The sequence below is a fragment of the Pseudopipra pipra genome, chromosome 2, assembly GCF_036250125.1.
Source record: "Pseudopipra pipra isolate bDixPip1 chromosome 2, bDixPip1.hap1, whole genome shotgun sequence".
NCBI classification, from domain to species: domain Eukaryota; kingdom Metazoa; phylum Chordata; class Aves; order Passeriformes; family Pipridae; genus Pseudopipra; species Pseudopipra pipra.
The window spans coordinates 8,793,540-8,811,995 of NC_087550.1; the positions used below are offsets into that span (position 1 = coordinate 8,793,540).

Sequence of the window (18,456 nt, forward strand, 5' to 3'; positions counted from 1 at the left end):
CCAATAAAAGCAACTTTGTGAGCAATTAAATTTTATTTTTAAAACTTATGGAGAGTTGAGGAAACAAGTAATGAATATATATATATATGTATATAGGTCCTCTGGCCATGTTAATCTGTGGCAGTGTGGGCAGAGCTCAAGCTCTGCTGTTCTTCATCCGAGAGGGAGAATTGGGACTGGACCTGTGCCAAAGACAGGAATTCCTTTGCTCCATGAGAAAATTGGTGAAGGATCATCAAATGCAGGTGTTGTACCTTGGTTCAGTGCAGGTTGTGCCTGATTTTGGGCCATGGTCTCTCCTATGATCAGGAGAGAGGTTGTGTGTGGGTTGGGATTTTGGGATGGCATTGCTGACACTGTGGGCAGTGATCTATTCCTGTGCTTGGAAATAACTTTTATTAGCCTGTATCCTGGATGTGAAGCCAAAAGCCGTGTTGTTGATTGTCTGTAAAATCCCTGGCTGCAAAACAGTGGTGCCTTGGGAATTCTTTCCCTGCACACTTTTCCCATCTGTCTGGTCCATCCATCTCCAGGCCACAACAGCAGCTTTATCTCTGAATATTTCCCTGAATGTTGATGTTGGGTTGTGCAAAGAGGTGGTGTGAAAGCAGGTTGCTCATCCAAAATGTCCAGAGCTGCAGGATTAGCACTTTTTTTCCTGGCATGTTTTACAGCCGGGGAGTGGTGAACCAGGAAAAATCTTGAACTTTGGGTTATTTTCAGCACAAGCTGTTTTGAACTTGCAGAAAATGTCCTCTGACACGTTGCCTTCTGAAAGGAGAGTGGAAAGTCAGACTGGCTTTGGAAAGCTCTCAAGTACAGCAAGGTGCAGAACAGTGGCATGGCAGACTTGCTATTCCTGTACCACCTTTCATGGCAGGAATGGAAGTGCTTTAATCAATGTGCAGCTCTTGATGAGAGGGATAATTATTCCCATTTTCACCGAGTTGAGAATATGAGTCAGATTAAAGTGCCTTTCCTGAAACTTGTGAATGTGCAAGGAAGTGAACTGAGCTTTCTCTCCAAGGAGCCTCCTTCCAGAGGGCTGCTTGTCTTCCAAGGGCACGCTCAGGCTGGGAGAGCTGGGGGTGTTCCCCTGGAGAAGAGAAGGCTCCAGAGAGAGCTGAGAGCCCCTTGCAGGGCCTAAAGGGGCTCCTGGAGAGCTGGAGAGGGACTGGGGACAAGGGCTGGAGGGACAGGACACAGGGAATGGCTTCCCACTGCCAGAGGGCAGGGTTAGATGGGATATTGGGAAGGAATGATGTCCCAGTATTCTATTAGAAATCCTTCCCTGTGAGGGTGGTGAGGCCCTGGCACAGGTTGCCCAGAGAAGCTGTGGCTGCCCCATCCCTGGAAGTGTCCAAGGCCAGGTTGGAGCAACCTGGGCTGGTGGAAGGTGTCCCTGCCCATGGCAGGGGGTGGAACTGGATGAATTTTAAGGTCCCTCCCAACCCAAACCAGTCTGTGATTCTGTGGTTCTATCAAACATTAAATTTGATCCCATTCTGGAGAGGTGGATCAGGAATGTTCCTCCCCTGGCAGCTCTGTACCTCACCTCCCTTGCTACGTCCTTTGCTCAGTGCATGTCCTTGTGTTTTGCTGCAGACGATTCCCTGGTGAATGAAGGGAAATAAAACAGATTTAATTGGGCATGGCCACTATTTTGGGATGGGAACAGCTCATGTGCTGCTGCCACTGGAAAGCACCAGGAGGGGAAGCAGCTGCAAAGCCCTTTTCCAACACATGCAGGGAGCAGTGAGGCTCCTGCTTAAAACAGGGTGGGAACAACTCACTTCTCCTGCCTGCAGGTTGGCTGCCTACCTTTCCCTGCTGGTGATGGGCACTGAGGGGAAAGAGCTGCAGGGCAACCTCACAGCTCCCGTCTAGACACGCACAGAGTCATTGTTATATAATTCAGCTTTGCTGTGCCAGAGCCATAAACATCCCAGAAAATGCCCCATTGCACCAACAGGGATGTGTGATGTGTCAGAGCTGCTGGGAAGTGGGGACCTCGTGGAAGTCACACCTTCGGCTTTTCTGCTGCAGCTTTTACTAGGCAATCATTCATGCTTGGTTTTGTCCTCATTTTTGTGCCTTGCAGACAGTGATTTGTGACTAACACAAGCATTTAGACCCCTGCTGCTGCTGTATGGCTTCCCCTGCTGCTGGCCCAGCTGGAGCCCAGCTGGCCCTTCAGGCAGAAGAGCTGGATCATCACCCCTTGCAAACGCTCTTGGAAGATGTCACTGCCCGTCACTTGTGCTGCTGATGGAGGCAGAAGGAGCCTCTGTAGATTTCCACAGGGTGGGATTTGCCTTTTGGCACCGATTTTGTGGATGCTCCTGCTTTAGCTCTGTCCTTCTGCATCTGCTCTTACACCCAGGAAAGGTGGAAGAGCTCCTGCTGAAATCAGGAATGGCACCCATTGCCTCTCTCACTGTCAGGACTTTGCCTTCCAGCACTGGCTGGTGATGCTCTCACCCTTCCAACCAGCAAAGAAACCCTTGGTTTGTTTTTTTGCTTTGATTTTTTTGTGCCAAGCATCGTGACAAAATAGTATTTTTAGAACTTGCTTTGCAGACATTTGCTGCCAAGAGTAATGTAGGGGAAAGAATTGTCTGAGGAATCAACTTCACTGTCTGTTCCTTCTCCCAGCCCAACCCTTTGCCCTTGAATCTATTTGACATCTGTAGCAGATTGTTTGGGAGATTGTACAGAGCATTTTACAACAGATCCCTGTAAACAATCTTGGAATACAGTAATTCTGTTTAAATAGGGATAAACCTTCGGGATTTGTTGGCCACCGTTCTTCCCAAGGAAAGCTGTGCTTATGAAACTCGTGAACACCCAAGAGGGAAAGGCTGGAGGCTCATCCCAGCCTGGGCTGAGGCTGAGCTGGACAAATGGCCCAGGCAGCCTGGGGCCAGGCCAGGAATAGGCTCAGCAGAGGCAAATGTGGAGCTGTTTGCCCTGCCACTGAGTGATCACTGAAATGCAGCGAGGTTGGGACACAGCTTTGCCCAGGGTGTCTGGGGTTTTTAATGACTGCAATCTTGTCTAGACCTGGTATTATAGGGCCAAATTTCCTGTTTCCAACTGGGACCAGGAGCTGACCACCAGGGAAACACCTTCCCAAACCCCCCAGCCTGTGTACCAAACGATCCTCCTGCTGGGAATCTTTTTTTTCCCTGAGATTTCTTGAGTGAAGTGCAGCACTGAGGCCATTACATCTGACTCTGTTCTTAGTCAGCTTATGTAGTCCTTTTTTGATTAAACCTGCTTTTGGTGTGGCTGTTTTTAATCTCAGACCCCACTGCCCTGGGATGTGGGGGCTTTAATTAAAGTGAACCATCAGCTACAAATGCAAGTCGACAGCATTGTGTGCCTTTGGGAAGGACTGTCACCAGACCGGGAAGAGGCAGCAGGAATAACATCCTCAGGAGGCACTGAGGATGCTACTTGCTGCTGCTGAGAGCTCAGCAGGGATGCTGTGCCCAGCAGGGTGCTCCAGTTAGGCCAGGCTTGGACCTCCTCTGGTTGGTCTGGGCGAGAGCCATGGGCCATGTTATTTTTTTCCTCCATGAGCCTCACCAGTAGAGGTTGAAAAATCTGGACCTATTTAGTCTAGAAAAGGTATCTATCTCCCCTTGGCCTCCAAAGATGCAAAGATGTTTGGTAATAAAAAGAGGTTATAGTGCATTGTTAGCACCAGGAGTAGGGGTGGAATGTTTGGATCCTTCCATTGATACGGTCAGAAAAACTGGGTATGGCTGGTTGTGTTTTTTGGCAAAATCCAGCTGATTAAAAATGGTGAGGAGCTCTGAAAGCAGAGTAAATTGAGCTGTGGGGATGGATTGGGGAATCCCAGTGTCTCTGTCCTGTTTTCTCCTGAATCAGAGGCTCCCTGAGGGATCTTTGTTTACCTCTGTGCTGAATGAAGGAGGGAGGATGTAATTGTAGGAGGCAGAGCTGGTGCAGGCTGTTGTTACTGCTGCTCAGAGTCCCCTGGGGCCACTAATAGGCACAAAGAGCCCAGGCTCCAGCTGTGCACTGTCTCTGGAACAGCTCGGGAATTCCCTGGCAGGGGAGGTGTGGGTTATCCCTTAGTCTGGATACCTTTATCCCTCTGCTTCCTGTTTAGGCCAGAAAACCTGCCCAGTTGCTCCTCCTTCCCTGAAGGGGATCAGCCATCCTGCCTGACTTTCCCCTGCTGGTTGTGCTCTTGGAGGCTGGGTGTTGGAGGTGTTCTGATGATATTTTTAGGGCTTTGGCTCTGGTTCTGTCGCATCTGTTGCTCTGCAGTTCAGCTGTGGCAGCCCCAGCAGGAACAGGCATTGCAGGAATATGTTCTGTGCCACTTCCTCTGACCTGCTAAATTGAATTGTAAATGGAGCATGTCACAGCTCAGAAATCTCATTCATGGCCCTCTCTAACAAGGTGTGCAGAGAGCCATTAGCCCAGTCCTTACAATAATCAAATCAGATGTGCCTGAGGTGTGCAAGGACGTACTTTGGGAAGCATCTGCTTAGTTACTGAAGCCTCAGCAGCCAGAATGGCAGGAATGCCTTTTCCCCCCCCTGCTTTACTTCAGACCCATTGTCTGTTAGACCCATTTTCTTCCCCTTTATGTAATTATTGGCAGATGCCTCTTGTGCAAGAGCAGAGTGTGTTACCTGGGAGTGGTGAATCAGCTGAAAGCTGAGCAGTGTGTGTGAAGTGACAGACTGGCCCAGGTTGGTTTTGCTGACAGTTTTATCCTTCCAGTAGGTCCATGCCGTGCCTGGAGAGGGCTGGAGCAAATGGAGGCAGTCCCACACCTTAGGAAATTTGACGTACTAAGCGAAGAAAGGGGAAAGACAGAAAGCTGAGGGTGTGTTCAAGGGGAGCTTTGCACCAGCTGTTCATGGTCTGGGTTGTGGGATGGAGAGTTACTGAAGCCTTTGGACAGGTTACAAAGTCCTGCCTGATGCCCTTTGGGTCTTGCAGGCTCCACCTGCCCTCCTGGGTTCAGGAGTCCTCAATCCAGCAGAGGATGAAGCCTGATCCGTCTGCAGAGAGGGAATTGTAGCCCAGGCACCTTGATTTGTCCCTGCGGTCTGTCAGGCCAACATCTGCTGGTCAATGTATTGATTGGCTCACTTAAATGCTCCCAGTCCTTGGAGTGTGAGGCACTTTCCCTGTGTTACATCCCTCTGCAGCCTGGGGTTCAGCTGTTGGATGTGCTCCTGGTAGTGCAGGCCCATCCCATCCCTGTGACAGGGACAGTGCACCCCAGCACTGAGGGATGGGGACGTTCCTGTCCAAGGACATGGGCAGGGACACCTTCCACCAGACCAGGGTGCTCTAACCTGGTCTGAAGACTTGAGCCAGGATGGCCCTTGGCAGGAGGCAATGGGCACAGCCTGCACCAGGGGAAATTCTGGGTGGACAGTAGGAAAGCTCCTCCCCGTGAGGGCAGTGAAACCCTGGAGCAGAATCCAGAGGAGGGTGGGGATTCCATCCCTGGGGACATTGAGATCTTGCTGGGACATTGCCCCGGGGAACCTGAGCTGGCTTTGCTTTGGGGGAAGGTCAGAGCAGGGCCAGCCACACGTATTTTAGCTTTAAGTATTTATTGGGGTCTGCATTTGGTCCTTGACACTGCTCAGACATAACAAGCTCCAGAGCAAGTGGGGTGGAAAACTGTTCATTCCCATTCCTGGTACAAGCAGTGGCTGTTTTAAGGACTGTACATTCACATCCTGAGAGTCAGTAATGGAAGTTTGGAACTTCTCCACAGGAACTCAAGTGTTGGTCCCTTGACAAAATGCTCCAGTTGTTGCTGATCCTCAGTTTCTGATTCTGTCAGGCCCAGCTGGGAGAAGGAGCCATCCTCCATCCTCAGGGATGATTTAATAACTTGCTCAAAGAAGATGTTCTGCTGTTTGTTTGAATGACGTGCAGTTGGGTAATCCAGAAATGAAGGGGTTTTCCTTTGTATTCACTGGATAAATGTTAACTCTGGTCCTTTCCTCTCAGAACTAATCCTGATAAATGCCTGCAGGGAATTGAGTCCTGAAAATGTCAGAGAACAGTGCAGTGCAGACTCCTCAATAAACTCTTTGTTGTGTCCAGGAGTGAATTAACACCTCCTGAAAACACTTGAGTGATGATGGTGCTCCAGTTCAAGTCCAGCATTTGGATTTGCTCTTGGTGTGGAGGGCAGTTGTTTAGGACTACATGGTCTGGATCCTTCAAGAGAGGTCACATCACCCCTCCCTCCCTGGAGGCTTTCCCCTTGGACTCTTCCACATTGCCCAGTTTGCAGCTGCAGTTGCTCCAGTAGCATGACTGGGTGGGTGGAGCTGGAGAATGGTGCCCACACGGGATTTGGTTATTTTGTTGTCTGTTTGTGTGGTCAGATCCACGTCCTGTTGTTCTCCATCTGCTTGTCCACGTCCCCCCCATTGTGCTGCCAGGTTTTGGGAGGGCTCGATCTCTCTCCAGTTTCCTCTGAGCAGAAATTCCAATCTCGGGCTGAGATGCCCTTCGGCAAGAAATTGCTTTAAAATATTATATTTCCTATAAAAGGCTTCTGTTTTTCACAGCTGGAATTTCTCTGACAAAAAAAAGCGGGGGATGGAGGGGGAAGGAGGGGGGAGACGTTGTTAAAAAGCTTCTTCCTGCTCTAGTTTGATCCTTGTTTAGCTCTGTAATTATTTTTCATGAATGAACAGGAGGTTCACTGTGTTCAGGAGACAGAGAATGGGTGGAGACTCAAAGCCATGAATTCCCAGGGGCTCTTGGACTTGGAATAAGAGCCTTCTTTGTGTTGGATGAGTGGCAGATCCAGAAACAAGTCTGTCCCTCCCTGATGGCTCCTTGATTTCTGGCAGGGGAGCACAGGCTGCTGGGAGAACCCTCTCTGGTCATGGGGGCTGGAGGTGGAACTTCCTTCTGTTAATGTTGGCCCCACAGGTTGGATGGTGGGAGAGATTCACACTGTCTGGGTGTAGGGGTTGAAAGTGAGAAGCTGCTTCTGGAGGGGCTTTATGTAGGTAACAAAGAGGGGCAGCTCCCTCCAGAGCAAATTCAGGTCATTTAATGGAAACCTTTGTTTGGAGCACGTGGGAAAACCTCTTGTCACTGTGTGGAGCCTCACATGTGTTGGATCATAATTCTTGGCCAGGGTAGCTACAGATAAACACATTTGCTGTTCTTTTTCAGCATGGAGTGACTTTCTTCCATTTTTTTTTTTTCAGTAGGTGGGGATATCCTTATGTGTTTACAAGGGTATATAGTCACAGGACAAGGGGAAGGGCTTCAAGTGGAAAGAGGAGAAGCTTAGGTGAGATATTGGGAAGGAATTCTTCCCTGGGAGGGTGGGGAGGCCCTGGCACAGGTTGCCCAGAGAAGCTGTGGCTGCCCCTGAATCCCTGGAAGTGTCCAAGGCCAGGTTGGAGCAACCTGGGCTAGTGGAAGGTGTCCCGACCCATGGCAGGGGGTGGCACTGGATGGGCTTTAAAAATCCCTCCCAACCCAAACCAGTCTGTGATATAAGAAACAGGCTTAAAGATCACAGGAAGCTCTGCCCAGATCCTGTCAGCAGCCCAAGAGGAAAAATCAGCTGAGCTTGTGAAGTTGGAAAACTCTGCCTGGTGTTGGTTACAACTCAGTGAGAATGGGGAGAAGTTACTCAGATGTTTCTATGGCTCTGGTTTTCCCAGACTTTTTCCAAACGTGGGCCCACAGAGCTCTCAAGGTTTGGGATTTGGAAGGCCAGCTACTTTCAGAGAAAGGTTGAAAAAAACACGTGTTTAAAAGGAGGACAGGGACAGATGAAGAGTTTTGGCAGAATGAGCCTGGGTTTTGCTCTCAGTAGCCCTGAGACAAGGAGGGAGCTCTCCCAGGAACCCAATGATCTCCTGGGGCAGCCTGAACATGAATTACCAGCCCAGGGAATGCAGAACTGAAGGGAAACAATTTATCCACTCCTGAAATATCCAATCTGGCAAGAAAGGATTTTTGGCCCAAAGCCAGAGCACAGGGAAGTGAGTTGGAGTTTTTCCAGTGATTTTCGTGGGCTCCTCTAAACCTTTTGCTACCCTTCAGCCTCCCCTCTGTGACTCTTTCCAGCCTGTGGCAAACACTGTCCCTTCTTTTCCCCCCTCATCCCTTTTCCCCCCTTCTTCCTTCTTTTATGTGGTCTCACATGTTGGACCCCTCTGCTTTGCCCATCCCAGTCAGGGTTTGGGACATACTTCTGGATAGACCCAGCTTAATTAGGTTATTATAATTAATATTAATTATAAAGAGACAGAATTTATATATTATATCCATGTAAAATATCAATTTTATTTATATATTAGATCTATGTGGGATATAAAAATTATTTATATATTATATATAAATATTGGTCATTTTACTCTTAAAATATATGATATAGTAATATATAATATGAAGAATTTAAATTGTATGGTTGGGCTTGATGATCTTAGAGGTCTTTTTCAACCTCTGTAATTCTCTGATTAATGATTCCATTAAAATATTTGAACCTCAGGAAGAGAGGCACACGTAAATGCAGTGAGGACCCACTTCAGATCAGTGGAGTCTCACCCTGGGCAATCTTGATTTTTAAGGTCTTAAATGTTCCTTCTGTGTTCTAAACTCTGTTTAGATACTGGTGCCGATCTGCTTTATGGGAAGACAGTGGGCAATTTGGTGATTTAAAGGCTTGATCCGTAAATGGGGAAGACTCTTCTGTCCTCTGTGATAGGAATTTCAGGGCTGTTATAGACAACATTAAATCTTCCAGCAGGAGAAAGGTATAAAATGTGTGAGCCAGCTTCACAATGGAATCAAACATTGGCTCTTCTGTGGCAAATTCCTTTAATTTCGGGTTTTTTTCCCTCCATCATCCCTTACTTTGGAGTTGGTTTTGCTCCCACCTGGCAGAGGGTGGGGATTGGGAATGTGCAGAAGAAATGTGTATGAAATACTGATTTTTTTTAAAATTTTATTTTTATTTTAATTAAGGATTTGGTGATTTTAACAGAAAATTAAAAAATCTGACAAACTGCAGCTTGGCAAAATGTCTCTCTCCATTCATTTCCTTTGGAGGCTCTTCTGATTATGTCTGTGGATACCCTTGGAATAAGAAATCGCCCAGAGCTAAAACGTGGATGCTTTTTGAGGCCCCTTCCAAGCATCCTCGTGGTTCTGCCTCAGTTTCTGTAGGTGAGGTGGCACTTTTCCCCCCCACCCCCATTTGGCTGTGGTGGGATGATCAGGATCATCCTGATTTGAAGGCTTTATTTTTGGCAGAGGCTCGAAGCTGCTGCAGGTTTCACCTTTTAAAAGAAGTCACTGTGGGACCTTGCAAAAGCAGGGCCAGGAAAGCTCTTCTGATGAGAGGCTGTTGGAGGGAGGTTGGACAGGACCCAGCTTAAATCCAGAATACTGAGCACGTAGGGCAGACTGAGGGAGGTTCAGATTCTGGCTCAGTTCATGCTGAGTCATGGAATGGTTGGAAGGGAAGGTTTTCTTCTGAAAGCCCACCCAGACCTGTGCTTGAACCCACTGAACGATGCCCATGGAAGTGATTGGGTTTTCACAAAATCTGTGTCTATCTGGCAAGTGCACCGTCAAGGACAGAGCAAAAATAGCTTTTGGAGGGCTTGGCATGAGCTATGCTGCTTGCATGTAAATAAGGGAGGGAAAATATATGTGTGTATGGGGGGAAAAAAGCTCAAACATGCTCTGAAATGTTTCCCTTGGCTTGTTTATCAAATCAGCATCATCCAGTGCCTGAAGGCTGGCAAAGCTTAGCCCACAATGACCTTTAAAGAGCTGCAGGAGTTATTTTTTGTTTGTAGTAATGTTGGTCCTCAGCACTTGAGATACATCAAACCTGCCTTGCTTTGCAAAAACGTGCCCAGTTAACCCACTCAGGTGACAGGTGAAGGGGGTGTTTGACCCCAATGGGGAGGGGAGGGAAAAAAAAGCAAATAATAAGGGAAATAAGGTTTGAAATTGTGGAGATGTGCAGACTGGATGAGGGAAATGGTTTGGGTTGGAAAAAACCTGAAAGATCATCCAGTTCCAGCCACCTGGAACCTTCCACTAGCCGAGGTTGCCCCAAGCCTGGCCTTGGACACTTCTAGAGATGGGGCAGCCACAGCTCCTCTGGTAAAATTGGGTGCCTTAACTTGGGTTGTGGTCTCTGAGCTCCTGACAGAGCAGTTTTGGCATGTGGGGTTTTGAATGTACCTCCTTCTGGTCCCTTTTCCCCCATTTATGGGAACCACAAAGCCCTTCATGGAACTCGGGGCATCAGTGCTGCTGAGGTTTGCTTAGAAGCTGGTTAACAAACTTGAGCTGAGTTAAAAAAAAATAAACCATAACCCCAGCCAAGAATTGGGAATTTCTAGCAGAAAACATCATTTTTGCCAAGGCACAAATGAAATAATTCCAAGCCTTTTTATTTTGTTGCTTTCCTTTTCTTTTGGCTCTTCTGATTGGTGGAGAATACAAGGAGGAGCTGCATCACAGGATTGGTATCCAGGGTGATGCAAGATGAAAAATAGTCAACACACAGTTAAGTTAATAACTTCAGCCTTTAGGATGGAAAGGGAGGGCAAAAAATAGTAGGTTTTCTTATATCACCAAACCAGTGTTGATGCTGGTTGTGTTGCTTTGCATAATTAAAAAGCCATCAGGCAGTTCAGCAGAGAAAAGGGCATTTCCAAAAGAGATCAGTGTTGTGCCCAGGATCCCAGAAGGGAATTAGAGTGGTAGAGTTGCCCGTGGACATTTTCAGCTTTCAGCCTTTCTTGCTTGTTCTGGGAAGAGAGGATTCATTTGAATGTTTTCCATGAAGAGTTTATTTCAGTGTTGGAAAGGTTTCCATTGAAATAAAAACTCACGTGGACTATTTAACACCTCGGAGGAAAACCAGACCTGGGGGGCTGATGGGGTCCATGTGCCCTGTAGGTTTCCAGCACGTGGAAATGGTTCTGGTTGGGGTCACTTCTCTCCTAACACTGTTCTCTTCATGGATGTCCCTGTGGTTTAGGATTTTGCTCACGGTGTTGGAGCATTTTAGGGCTTTATTTTGTGCACGTTGAGTAGGATTTGAAACACTCATTCAAACTGAACGTTAGTGCAAATCTTCTTCATCTGCTGCTGGTGTGGTCTCTGTCCTGCTGTGTTACTTGAAAACACACATGGTAGTGGTGGGGATAAATGTGGATGGGTGGTTTGGCCCTGCAGGAAGAATCTGAGTGCCCTGGGAGAAGGAATAAGGAGTAGGAGCTCCCAAACCAACTGTGTAATCCTCACTGGGTCAGTTAGGCTGAACCCTTGGGAGAGGAAGATGGAAAGCTGCATCACTCGTGAATGGGAAAGTTAATTAAACAATTGCCTCAAAAAAGCCCCTCACCAACTAAAAAAACCAGCTCTGTAGCCAGAAATGCTCCCTCATGCCCTGGCAGCTGGAGAAATGCTCTCCTTTATTTCCATAAACCTACGGAAATGACCCCTCTGCTCAGAGCTGGGAACAGGGCTGTGTATCCCATCTCCCCCAGGGAACAAAGGTCTGAAATAGCCCTTGGAAATGTGTGTTCCCTCCATCCAATCTCAACAGCTTCTGGATGGGCTGTGGGACAGGATGGGGCACTGAAATGGGATCCTCTTAATGCTGACTCCTCTTTCCATCCGCAGTGGGAGCGCCTCTGGTTCCTCATCCTCACCTCATCCTTCTTCCTCACCCTGGTCTGGTTTTACTTCTGGTGGGAAGTTCACAATGACTACAATGAAATCAACTGGTGAGTGGGGTTTTCCTGAAGAGGTTTATTCGATTGCCTTCATCTGCCTTTCAGAGCTGTTGGGTGCATTTGGATCTTTCAGACGGGCTTGTTAATGATAATAAAGGGAAAGCAAGGTGGGAAGTGAGGCTGAAGAAGAGCTGCTTCTGCCTGGTCCATGTATGGATGTGATGTGTCCTCACATCTCCACTGTGTGGCTGCAACAGAGCTTGGGGTGGATGTGCTCCCTGGAGAGCACGTGGAAACAATGGTGGTGCTGTGGAATCACTTAGAAGCTTTTTGGTTGGTTTGGGGTTTTTTGTTTGTTTGGTTGGGTTTTTATTGGGTTTTTTTGTTTGTTTGTTCAGGTGTGTGTGGGTTTTGTTTGTTTGCTTTGTTTTGTGGTTGGTTTTTTTTTTTGTTTGTTTGTTTTGGTGGTTTTGTTTTGTTTATTCCTATGGTTGGCTGGTTTTGGAAGTGGCTGAGCAATTTGACAGCACCTTCCCACAAAATACAAATGGCAGAAGTTCAGCCTGAAGCACAGGGGTGTGCAAAATGTTGCAAAGCTGAAAGGAGCTGCAAAGGAGCTTTCCAGTGCTGGGGGGCTCAGGGTGTTGCCAGCTCCCTCCAGTGCTGGAACTTACTCTCCCTTTTACTGTCTGGGCAGCACCTTAAAACATTTTGGCAGCACCTTGGGCTGTCTTCTGACCAAACTGCTTTGACATCATCTGCTTATCAAACAGGATACCTAAGCTGTATTTTAAAGGCCTGTGGGTCCTTAGATCCCTTCAATAAATCCTGTGCTTTAGATGCTGGAGTTGGGAGGGAGTGACGTGAGGTGTGTCCTCCCAGGATGGGGGTTTTTCTCTCTCCTCCCACCCACACTGTGAGAGCTGAAACCATCACCACTGCTCTTGATTATTTATACCAGGAGTGTGATGAAAATGCTGTGTTTAAAGTGGTATTTTGGAACTCCCCCATCCTTCAGTTTGCACCTTCAGTGCAGGATGGGAGCGCTCCCAGTTCACCCCAGTGAAAAGCCAAAGCTGTTTCAGCTCCAAGTTGTGAAAAGGCTAAAAAAAAAGTTGTGCAGGAAGGAAGGAAAGCCCTGGGAATGCTGTGAACGGGCACTGCAGCTGCCAAGTTTGGGTTCCCAAGTGTTCCTGCAGGAGTGGGAGGAGATGTGCAGGTCTTCCCTGGACGCAACAGGCAACTGGGATTTAACAAAGCAGGAGCCCAGCATGTATTGCTTCAGGCTTTTAACATTTTTTTTTTTCCTCGAGGCTGAATATCATCAGGTCCTTGTTAGTGAAAGCACTTTGGAATTACTTTTTTTTTAATTTATTGCTTCAGGCATTTCCCCTTTTGGTGTCTCCACTTAATTGCATTAAACCTCAGCTCTCCAGTGTGTGGGTAAGGTCTGTACTGCCACAGAAAGCTTGACTCTGGCTCAGGAAGAGATGCTGCAATTTGGGAACCTGGCTGTGTTCCCTCTGGAGCAGGACTGTAAATGCAAGTCTGGGGAGGATATTCTTTTTCTTCCCTAGTTCTGGAGAAGGCTTATCTGGTTTATAAGTGCCATGGAAACAGCATTTTAAAGCAGTCATTTGCACATCAAGTGAAGACTTGGAGCTATCAGAGGGCCACTTGAAGGGACATCAGAGCAAAAACTTAAATGGACTGAAGCTGAGCTAAGGAGCCTTTGGTGGTGGCCTGAGCAAAGGCTTCAGAGGAGCCCTCTTTGCTTTCTTCCCTCTGTTTTGCCAACAGCCTGTCTGCATCCCTACAGATCCCTGCTTTTGTGGCTCTTTGAATCCCTGAGCAGAACCTGGACGTGGGCCATGGTTGTTGAGCCTCAGGATTTGCTTTCCAGACTTTCCAAGGGAACTCCTGGACAGAATTAGAATCACAGAGTTGGGAGGGACCCGCAGGGATCAGGAAGCCGTGTGCAGGACAGCCCCAAAAATCCCCCAGATGGGTGTTGTCCAGCTGGGGCAGGGGCTGGACCAGAGTTCCTGCCTGGTGGGCAGTGCTGGGTTCGAGTGGTGGGGGGAGGTCAAGGCTCTGACCTGCATTTGTGTAATGCAGCATTTCTGTCTGCTGTCACCTAAAATAAAAGGCAACAGAAGAACCTGCCAGTTCATTGAATGAGCTGATGAGGAGGGCTGAGGAAGGCTGGTGGGACCATTCAACCTGAGCTCCACTGCTGCACCATCCACCCCACAACCTTCTTGTCCTTGTTGTGCCAAAGGCTTTGCATGGAGATAACCTGAACCCTAAGCCAGGTCAATTTGGGGGAGGTTGTTTTTTTTTTTCTAATAATCCACTGGAAAAAGTTTTAAGGCAGGTGGGATTTGAAGCTGCAAGCAGGTTCTGGGATGTGTCTGCCTCTGTCCTTGTGTGGTGGGGCCTGGGTGCCCTTCATTTCTGCCCAGGGAAGGGATCTGCCCAGGTCTGCCTTGTGTCCTGCTGTGGCTTTGCTGTAATACACTTTAATGACTCACTAATCCAACTCCAGGATGGTTTTACTGGGAAGTACATTGCTATTTGAATGCAGATTTGACACTTGAGACCCCAAAGCACGAGGGGCAGTACTGCTGCCCTGAATAATGGTCTGCCTTGCCTGGTGCTCCTGTTCAGAGAGCTTTTGCTGCCCACTGGCTTCATGAAGGTGCTGAGGAGAGGCGGGATGTTGGTAGGGAATGTTTTTCAGAAAACTCAAGTTCTGGTCTTGGACGATTCTTTTTTTTTTTTCCAAAGCAAAGTGGTTGCTGAGTTTGAGATAATTGTCCAATTCCTCTTTGCAGAGTTAATTTCCCGTGAGGAATCAAAGCACAAACACTGGGGTTTGTTTCGGAGCGACTTGTGCTTTTTGCTGCCTCTCTCTCATCTGGAGAGAGAGAGAATGGAAAGCCCTGTTTTTTAGAGTCTTATCTAATCCTGGTGAAGCTGTTCCGGTGCTGAATCCCTTCTTAATCTGCACTTCACACGTTCTCTTCCAGGTTTTTATACAACCGAATGGGATACTGGAGTGACTGGTCCATTCCAATCCTTGTCACAACTGCTGCTGGCTTCACCTACATCACAGTGTTACTGGTGAGTAAAAAAATGCCAATTCTTAGAGGTTTGTGTGTTTGCTTTCAAAAGGGCATGAACTTCTCAGTACACCTATGACTGGAGCGATTTCCCTTTCAAAAGTGATTTCTCTCTCAGCCTCTTTTTCTTAGCCTTAAGTTGCCTAAAATAAGTGGAAAGTGAAAAATTCACGGGCTTTGACCTCACATGATCAAAGGTACCTTGATACCCATGGTGCAGTTGGCCTGAGGAGGAATATAGCTTGTTTCCCTTGCTGTATGGCCCAGTTTCCACTTTGGTGTATCTGCCAGGCACAAGTCCAAGTTGTTCCCCCTCATCCCAAGGTGTTGGGGCCTTCAAGGTGGTGTCCATGGAGCAGACTCTCAACTCCCTGCACCTTGGAGGTCAAAGTGTCTCCCTCCACATCCTTGGCTTTGGAGAGGATGTGTTTGTACAGCTGAGCTGGGTGGCATCTGCTGGACCATCCCCACTCCAGCCCAGCTGGCTGCCCTGGCTTTTTTGGTTGTCCTTCCTGGATGGTGACGTGTTCCTGCACGTTCAGACACTCAGAGGTTGAGAGATGTGTCTCTGCCTGACTCTTGGTTTCTCCCCCCTAGATCCTGGCACTATGTCACATAGCTGTGGGACAGCAGATGAACCTGCACTGGCTGCACAAGGTGAGTGGCAGTTCCCAGCTCCAGAGGGAGCAGGATCCCTGAGGAGCGGGTGGTGTGTGTGGCACTCACTTGGCACCGTGTCTGTGGTGAACGTGCCCTCATCTCAGAGCACCCAGCACAGTGCCCAGGAGGGGCCTGGGGACAAGGAATGTACTGAAATGCTTTGGGGTCCCTGCTGGCAGAGGGACCTCCTGTGGAGATGGAGAAACAACCTGACTTCAGTCTCAGCTCAACCCGAACCTCCCTGGGGCTCCTTCCTGTGCTGAGCCCAGCCCTGAATGGGGCTGAGCAGATGTGAAGCTGTTCAGGATCCACTTGGAGGAACTGGCTGGAAAAAACCTCGGGAGAAGGTGCAGGTGTTGAAACTGGGGGTGTGCAACGTGCAGGTTGGGCTTTGTGGGACCTGAGTTGACCCTGGTTTGTGGGTAAAGCAGTCTGAAAAACAGTGCTGTGAAATGTCAGGGAAGATGCAGATCTGGGGTGTGGAGCACAGAAGGGGAGAGGAAGGGGATGGAGGGACAGGCAGTGCCAAAGGAAATGGATTGGCAGGATTTCATTGTAATTGCTAATTGGTAATGAAGGGCCCTGTCCCAGATCTGCTGATCCACAGCTCCTCCTCAAACTGCTCCTTCTGCTCTTGACAATGTCCTGCAGGATCAGAGGCCTCCCAGCACAGGGAGAGCAAACCCCTGCCAACCCTCCCTTTTTTTTTTTTCCATAGGAATTATGGAAATTCTGCTTCCTCTGGAGAAGGGGATGCAATGAGAGAGGGGGCAGGGACTGTCTGGCTGCTGCTGAAAAATAAACTGTCGGTTCTGGAGTCAAACATATGTTTCTTCATCAGGGGAAATGGCATTTTTCAGACACGCTCCAGGTGGCTGGTGGGTTTAGATGAGTAAGTCCAGAAGAGGAAGGTGTTGGTGGAGATCAGTTAGTTCTACCCTGCAGGACCCCACCCTTCCTTCCTTTCTTCCAAAGAAGCCCATCTTTCATCGCAGCTCAGATGTGTTGCTCCATCCCTTCTCTTCCCCACGCCTCCCTCAGCTTTCTGAGGAGGTGGAGATACAACACTGGAATAAGTTAATATTTTTCTCTGCAACTGTGCTGAACTATCTTCAGATATAGATTGGAGGGAGTGAGAAAGGCTCTTTCCAATTTTCTCCTGCAGTTCCCTGGAAAGAGCTGAGCATTGTAAGCCAAGTTGAAGATGGATGGGGGAGGGTAAGAAGCAGTAAGTGGGAGCTGAGGGGAAAAGAGAAGGTGTCCTGACACCTCTGTGCCACAAGTGGTTTGAGTGCAGCCTCTTGGCTCAGGGCTCCTCTTCATCCCGGGGCAGCTGGATCCCTTGGCCCCTCGTGGTGCCCCATGTGGTTTGTTCCTGTTCCCTGGAAGCTCAGGGTGAGGCACTGCTGCCCTGGGGGCACCTCTCGTGCTGTTGGGCATCTGGGTGAGGAGCAGCAGGTGGAACTGAGCCTAAAGTCCAAAGAGCAATCCTGTCTGTAGGTACAGAAGTGATTTCTGTAAGCACTGGGAATGTGGGGGTTTATTTGCTTGTCTGAGAGGTTAAGTGAACCTGAAATGGGTGTAGAGGTGTCCTGTGCATCCAGGATGACCAATCCACTTCTTCTCAAGTGTCCAGACAGATTTCAGGTCTGACAGCACATGAGACTGATCCATAGAGCATCCTCCTCCTCCTCTGAACCTGCAGATGTGTAGGACAGCAGAGACTGAGGTACCAGACAGGGGTGGGAAATGCTGAATTATTTTTTAGACCAACAGCCTGGATTTTCGGTCTTTACAGCTGCAGTCATTTCTGTGGCACTTTCTGATGGGCTGAACTTTTTACCTTCAAAATGCAGGTTGTGGTGTTACTTTGAGTGCTTTGCCCAGTGCTTCCGCACACTGGGGATGGATTGGGTCTCTGCCATCTCAGTTCAGCCACTGGCTCATCCAGAGTCCCTTCTCGAGCTGCAATATCTGTTATAACTGCTCCGCCACAATGACTTGGATGCTGTTGCAGCAGGGCCAGGAGAGTCTGGGATCACCTCCTGAAGTTCCTGGCAGAACCCAACCTCCGTTTAAGCTGGTTTCAATCCAGCTTGTTGGCAAAGCAAATAACTTGATCTTCCCTTAGTTTTGTGTGAGGAGAACAAGAGCTCACCTGTGAGATGTGCCCTCCTGGGACTGTTCAGCCCAGTGTCCTGTGGTAGAAAAGGGGAGGTTGTGCTGGCACAGCACACAAGCCCAGCTTCTTTCCCTGTGGATCTTAATGCCTTTTATTACCTGCAAAAGTTTCCTCTCTCTCCATTTGCCAACCTGTGAATTTTTTATGACAGCACAGGCTCCAGGCTACGAACACTCTCTGATTTGTTGCAGATTGGCCTGGTGACAACCTTGATAACCACGGTGGTGACCATGTCATCCATAGCCCAGCTCTGGGACGACGAATGGGACATGGTCTTCATTTCACTGCAGGTGAGGTGACTGCCAGGGTGCTTCTCTGGGTGGGAAAAGGCCCAAGTGCACCTGAATGCCAGGGATTTGGTGGCTTCCTGTAGCGTGAAACTTGGCCTTGATGTTTGTCACTCCCAGATTTTGGCAGCACAAAGCTTGCAGCCAAACTCCCGTGGAGTTTGCAATGCCACTAAATCACTGTGTCTCCATCTCCTGGGCTCTTTCCTTTCAACTCAGTCCAGGGCTTGGCTGCAGCTTGAGGTGGAAAATCCTGGGGCTGATGTGACTCAGAGTTTCTGGAGGGAGAGGACAATTTGCAATTCCTCCTCAAGGCTCTGAATGTTGGTGTCCAGTCCTGGAGCATCCTGCTCTTCCCAGGACTATGGCAGGAGTACTCTGGGGTTATTTCCACATTGCACATGTTTGGTTTTGTTTTGGTTTGGTTTTTTTTTTAGATATATATAAAT

At 48.5% G+C, this 18,456-nt stretch overlaps 1 protein-coding gene across 2 annotated transcripts in view; it reads left to right on the top strand.

Moving 5' to 3' along the window:
• The window catches only part of GDPD5 (glycerophosphodiester phosphodiesterase domain containing 5), a 110,697-nt gene that overhangs the window by 70,035 nt on the left and 22,206 nt on the right, over positions 1–18,456 (top strand). For both annotated transcript variants that reach the window (XM_064643959.1, XM_064643958.1), the window contains exons 3-6: positions 11,701–11,804; positions 14,786–14,879; positions 15,476–15,535; positions 17,912–18,010. In XM_064643959.1, the coding sequence (XP_064500029.1) occupies positions 11,701–11,804; positions 14,786–14,879; positions 15,476–15,535; positions 17,912–18,010 (357 nt within the window). The remainder of the gene's footprint in view (positions 1–11,700; positions 11,805–14,785; positions 14,880–15,475; positions 15,536–17,911; positions 18,011–18,456) is intronic.